Source organism: Geospiza fortis, unplaced genomic scaffold (genome assembly GCF_000277835.1).
Source record: "Geospiza fortis unplaced genomic scaffold, GeoFor_1.0 scaffold408, whole genome shotgun sequence".
NCBI lineage: Eukaryota > Metazoa > Chordata > Aves > Passeriformes > Thraupidae > Geospiza > Geospiza fortis.
The window spans coordinates 5,373,954-5,380,129 of record NW_005054330.1 but is presented as its reverse complement, the minus strand read 5'-3'; the positions used below and the strand labels follow the sequence as shown (position 1 = coordinate 5,380,129).

The following is a 6,176-nucleotide window of genomic DNA, read 5'->3' as shown; positions in this document are numbered from 1 at the left end:
TCTTTCCCTTTGAAAGCTGGGAAGGGAGAGACGGGAGGCGACTGCCTGGGAGCGGGGACAGAAATGACACAGGCACAAAGCCCAGCACAGCAGCGCCCAGGCCTCCCTCCTAAACTGCTCTTATCTCCCTTTCATCGGCCCCAAAAACTACCTGGCTGAGGGGAAGAAACAAAGCTAAACAAAACCCAGATGTGGCTCAGCTTGGGAAACTAAAAATATGGCTTTTAATGTACAGGAATTATTGCTCTTATCTCCCTATCAGCCCCAAAACTGCTCTTATCTCTCTATCGGCCCCAAAACCTACCTGGCTGTGGGGAAGAAACAAAATCAACCAAAACTCAGATGTGGCTCAGTTTGGGAAATTAAAAATATGGTTTTTAATGTACAGAATGTGGTTTTTAATGTACAAGAATTATTGCTCTTATCTCCCTATCAGCACCAAAAAACGACCTGGCTGTGGGGAAGAAACAAAATCAACCAAAACTCAGATGTGGCTCAGTTTGGGAAATTAAAAATATGGTTTTTAATGTACAGAATGTGTTTTTTAATGTACGGGAATTATTGCTCTCTATCGGCCCCAAAACCTACCTGGCTGTGGGGAAGAAACAAAGCCAACCGAAATCCAGACGTGGCTCAGCTTGGGAAATTAAAAATATGGTTTTTAATGTACAGAATGTGGTTTTTAATGTACAGGAATTACTGAATTCAGACATTAAGAGCAGGTTCTGTCAGAGTCCCCAGGTCAGCAGGGAAGGGTCCATTGCTCCAAGTTCCTCTTCCCTCAGGTTGGGCTGAGATGAAGGGAATCAGTCCCTGCCTGGATTTAAGAAGTGATGCTCAGGAGCTGCCAGCAGACAAGAGTTTTCCTTCCTCTCTGAATTTCAAAGGCTGGGAATCCCAGGACCTGGACACATGGCATAAATCAGCCCTTGGGTTCACAGGATGGGTGGACTCCACTGGCAACAAGTGGGCTGGCTCCTCATGGAGGCTTCTCCTGCTCCATCCATCAGCCAGACCTGAGAAGGTGGGGAAAAAAAAGGAATTTCATGTAGCAGCTCCCTCAGCAGGACAGAGAGGTGACAGGGGGAACACTGAGCTGGGCTGGAGAGCCCAGGAGGGGCTGAGATCCCAGAGCACTTCCATGGATGGGGATGCACAGAGGCTGGAGGGAGATAAGGAATGGGACTGGGGGTAAAGGAAGGAGGGAAGCAGGAGAAGGGCAGGCAGGGAGGCAGAGGGGGGAGAGGGAAGGAGCCCACGCTGCCCATCTGGGCCATGCATCACATTGAAATTGTCCCGCATTAAAAATTCACCAGCCAGTGAATTTTCAAGGGATTTGTAGTAATTAGATGACAAAATGCTGGCAAATCTCAGGCTTGCCAAAGATGTTACTCAGGGGTCAAAGACTCGACACTTTTGGCTGGGTAATTTGTAAGTGTCAATCACACTCAGGCATCAGAGGGAAGGGAGAGCTCCAAGGGCTGAATCCTAACGAAGCCCAAGGCTCCTGCCTGCTGAGCCCCCTCCTGCTGCCACCCAGGCCTGAGACCCCCAGCTGAAACCACACTGGGCTGCTTTGGCTTCTCATTTGTTAAATTAAACAAGAAACTTCCCAGGTTTTGCTTTTCAGCAGCTGCCTGGGGTGATGTGCCTGTCCTGTTTATCTTGCTGGGGGGCAGAATGGGCTGTGACTCCCCCTCTGCAGCCCTGCACCAGCTCTTGTGCCACCTGGGTGGAATTGCTCCTGGGCAGCCCACCCTGCTGCTTCCTGGGGCTGACACACTGGGCTGAGCTGGGCTGAAAATGGAATTGAAGCATCTCCTGCCTTGTTCCCAGGGTGTCACAGAGACTTTGGGGCCACCGAAGCAGCCCCATGGGCTGTGTGTGCCTGTGCTGGCTCTGCTGGAAAATCCAGGCTCATTCAGATCCACAGGACACTCCCAGCCCTGGGCTGCAGTGGAGGGGCCCATCTCAGGCTGAGCCCATGGCAGCAGCTCATCCCACACACCCACCCAGAGCCTGGGGGAGAAATTGAAAAGTTTTCTACATCATCAGCTTAAAACCAAAGCACAAAATGCAAAAATTAGTGCTTTGCCCAGAACAGCAGGAGAAATCCCTGTCCCAGGCAGGTGTGAAGCTCCAGTGTGGGCTCAGCCTTGCTGGGGCTGAGGTTAAGCCTGGGCTTTGCTGCTGGGTTTGGGGGCAGAGGATGGCTCTGAGGGGTGGCTGCCTAACCTCAGATCTCTCCTATTTTTGCCTTTTGTGGCCTGGTTTCTGGGCTGATGAAGTAGAAAAGCCCTGGATTTCTCAGCCCCACCAGCACCAGGGGGGTGGCTGCTCTCAGGGGCTACTCTTACCTCCAAAAAAGATTTGGGGTCAGCACATGAGGGAGAGGCCTGCTTTACTCTTCATCCCTCGTGGCTTATACAGGTGTCCTTGTTACCCCTGCCAAACCCCACCTCCAGTTCTGGGTGTGAGGGATGATTGAGGCTCTAGGGGAGGGATGGGGAGGTCCTGGCCATCAGCTCTGAGGTGCTGAGGCATCACACAGCACCCATCACACCCCAAGGAGAAGCACAGCACACCCCAAGGAGAAGCACAGCACACCCCAAACCCCCTTGCAGAGGAAAGGAAGTCCCAGAGCAAAGGAAGCTGAAGGAGGTTTGTTGGCTCCATCCCTCCCAGTGTGCTGGATTTGGGGAGTGCTCTTAATCCAGTGGTGTGGGGAGGGGAGAGAAGGGAAAGGGAGGGAAAGGGCAGGAGGGAAATCCCCTCTGACAGAGCTGCTGTGGGTTAGGTGGATGCAGAGCCATTCTTGCTGCAGGCCAGCAGCACTGGGAGAGCTGGAAAAGGAGGCAAGCAGCAGTGTGATGTGCCCCAGACAGGGGAGCTGGGGGGACTGGGAATGTGGCTGGAGGTTCCTCCTCAATTTCCAAAGTCACTCAGCAGCTGTAAAACACCTTGCAGGGCAGCCTTCCTCCAGCTCCTCATCAGCTGCACTTCCAGCTCCCACTCCACGTATTTAAATAACCCAAATCATGGGCTGAGGGGTTTTTCCATGGTTTTATCTTCACGTGAGCTAACAGTGCCTTCAGATGCTGCTGGAAGGGTATTTGTTGGGAAGCAGCAGGGAAGGGCTCTGCCTGTCCCTGCTCTGTCCAGTGCTGGGCACTTGGAGCCATTCCCTGCTCACAGGAGTGTCCCTGGGATGTTTCCTGCCTGTCAGAGCCTGCTGCTGGCAGATGGAGACCCCCAGCCCCACCCCACTGCAGCTGAACACAGCTCCCACCACTGCCCCACTTGGTATTGCAGGAGAAAATGAACCAGAAAACGGCAAATTTTAGTTGAGGGAACATGAAGAAAACCTTTTTCCTCCAGATCACCTCTCCTGACACACACCACAGCCCTTACTGCCCTCCCACTCTGTCCCAGCAGCTTTGCTGTACCCTGAGTTGGGGATGATGTCACATGTGGGGACATGGTGACGCTGGCTCTGTACCCCCCTGGTCCACACTCTCCCCCAGCAGCCCACCGTGGTCCTGGGGCTGGAACAGAGAGACAAACCTAATGCCATGGCACTAATTACAGCCTGTGGAACGCAGGGACTGTGCTCCTGCAGCTCCCAGGGAGGTGAGACCCTCCCTTCTCCAGGATCCTGCCCACCTCCCTGCTCCTGTGCTGCCATCACTTCCTGCACACCCCCAGCTCTGCTCTGCCTCCCTCCCCAGCTCCAGTTTGGGGTGAAAGCCTCCCTGATTAGCCAATTTGGATCCCTATTTACTGTGAGTTACTGAGCCTGATTATTATTCATGGCTGGCGAAGGCTGAGCTCTCCAGCCCGGCCATGCGGTTTCTCTTCCTCTCCAATGCACACATTTAGAGAAAACAGGAGGCAGAGTGCCTCAGTCAGGGAAGCTGCCTCCTCCTCCTCCTCCTGCTGTATTTCCTGCTGAGGAAGGTGCTGCTGGAAGCTGGAATGTGGTGCCAAACACCGGTGGTGCTGTGACCCAGGGTAAAGTCCAGATGTGTTGGAATATTGGTCCCTTCCAACTCAGCTTCTCCTGGGATTCTGGGATTAAGGAGAAGCTCCCCAAATCTCCCAGCCAGCATCTAGGTCAACTCTCTCAATCTGCATTTGCAAATTCTTCCTGAAGTCCAACCTGAACCTCCCTCTGGAGATTCCAGAGCTCCAGGAGGCAGCAGCAGGCAGGACACATCTTCCTGCAGAGGGTGAGGGAACGGCATTCACTGTGCCTGCTTGGCCTGGAAGTGCTTCCCAGACCTCATTCCATGGGACACACCTGGGAGGAAGACCAGGGAAGATGGGCCTGAAGGGATGAGAAGAGCTGGAATTCCTGAGTTACTGCAGGAGCAGTGCAGAGGTGATGACAAGAAACCACCACGAGCTCACAGATGCTGCCTGCCTGTCCCTGCCAGCTCTCCTGTGGCACAGAGAGGAAAACACAGATGGTGGTCAGGAGTTTTCCAAAGGGAATGGGTGACTTTGGGCACTCCCAGGGCACCGTGGCACAGCAGAGGGGCTGGCAGTGCCCAGCACAGCCAGGCTCCCTGGAGATCCTCTGTGCCTTGCCTTGCTTCGCTGGCTGTCCCCACAAAGGAGATAAAAGCCCACACAGGCCTCTGGCAACAGGCAGCAATGAGGGAGAGCTGCTTCTACATTAAAACCCCTTAACCCTCTCATTCAGTAAAAAAGCTGCATTTGAATAATATCCTAATCCAATTGCAGAGCTGGCCCTGGGGAGGGGGATCTGCAGCGTGCCCGGGGAGCAGCTGCAGCCAGCACAGCTCCTGCTCCTGTCCAGCTCACCAGGGTCTCACCCTGGATGAAGCTGTCACAACCTGACAGACACCCACTGGCCAAGGCAGAGGGCTTCAGCCCCCCAGGGACCCTGCAGTGCATCCCAGCAGCCAGAACTGAGTGTAAAGCACTCGTCTGGGCTCTCTGAGGGGAGAGCAGAGGCTGAGCACAGCCCAGAGAGCCCACCTGGGGTGGCTGTAGCCCAATTCCCATCTGCACAGCCAGGGCTGATGGATGAGCTGGAGCTTGGAGCTGCTCATCCTCTCTGCCACAGCACAGCCTGGCTACAGCACCCACACCCCAAAAATGAGCACCACACCCCCCTGTGCCCACCTGTGCCCAGGGAGCTCAGGGCAGCTGAGGGGTGACAGGCACACATGGTGACACCGACCCTGGGCTGTCAAGAGCCAGCAGAATGAGGGGGACAGGGCTACAGCTCATCCCAGCCCAGTCACAGCCATCAGTGTGCAATCATTTGGTACAGACAAAACCCTCCTGAATAACAGAACAGGAACTGTTCCCCCTCCCAAAGCAAACAAGAGCATTGCAGCAGCACTGCTGAGGTGAAGGACCAGGGGGAGGCTGTTCCCTGCTTTAGCTCCATGGACAGGTAACAGAGTTTGCATTATTTTATCATTAGGATTGCTTCAGATCAGGGGGAAAAAAAGAAAACAGTCAGTGGGGAGTGCTGAATTTCTGCAGACCTACTTAAGTGATCATTTTAATTCAGGTGTAGGCTGGTTTTTAGAAAATTCCTGCTGTAATTTTAGGGGTGCAAGGTGTGGGATTCTCAATACGTAACAAAGAAGTGGAGCAGGAATTAACTCCAACTGTTCTCCAGAGCTGTGATCAGCACTTCCATAATTAATGTCCAGGCACATATATATCTGTGTACACATACACAGCCCCCCCCTGCTCACATCAAACAGATTTCCTTGATACCAAATTGCCTGAAAAATTAACCAATGTCAAACTGCTCCACAAGATAAGTATCATTAAGGGAAAAAGAAAATCTTCATTATGTTTGAAGGTACAGGGGAAAAAAAAAAACCCTCATGAATGTTTTCCAGCCTGTTCCCAGCCTGGGAAATAACATGTTTTAAAACATATCAAAGGGTTAAATTAATTTTCATTAAAATTTAAATTTGAGAAGGCTCCCTCTCTTCTTTCCTCCCTCCTCCCCCTTTGAACGTTTGACTGGCAACCATTTCATATTTCAATCTCGGCAGAACAAATTGAATTAGATGTTGAAACCAAACTCTGCTCTGTTCTCTAAAGCCTACATGCTCTGCTTGTGCTAATCCTTTTCGTCGCTGCTGCAGACCTCAGAGACACTCAGCAAGAAACCTGCCCTGCCA

At 52.6% G+C, this 6,176-nt stretch overlaps 1 protein-coding gene across 1 annotated transcript in view; it reads right to left on the bottom strand.

Annotated features, from left to right (window-relative positions):
* Positions 1-357: 357 nt before the first annotated feature.
* Positions 358-6,176, bottom strand: part of RBM19 (RNA binding motif protein 19) — a 52,844-nt gene continuing 47,025 nt past the window's right edge. Inside the window, exon 24 of the mRNA XM_031057493.1 lies at positions 358-809. Coding sequence (XP_030913353.1) covers positions 807-809 — 3 coding nt within the window. The 3' untranslated portion in view covers positions 358-806. The remainder of the gene's footprint in view (positions 810-6,176) is intronic.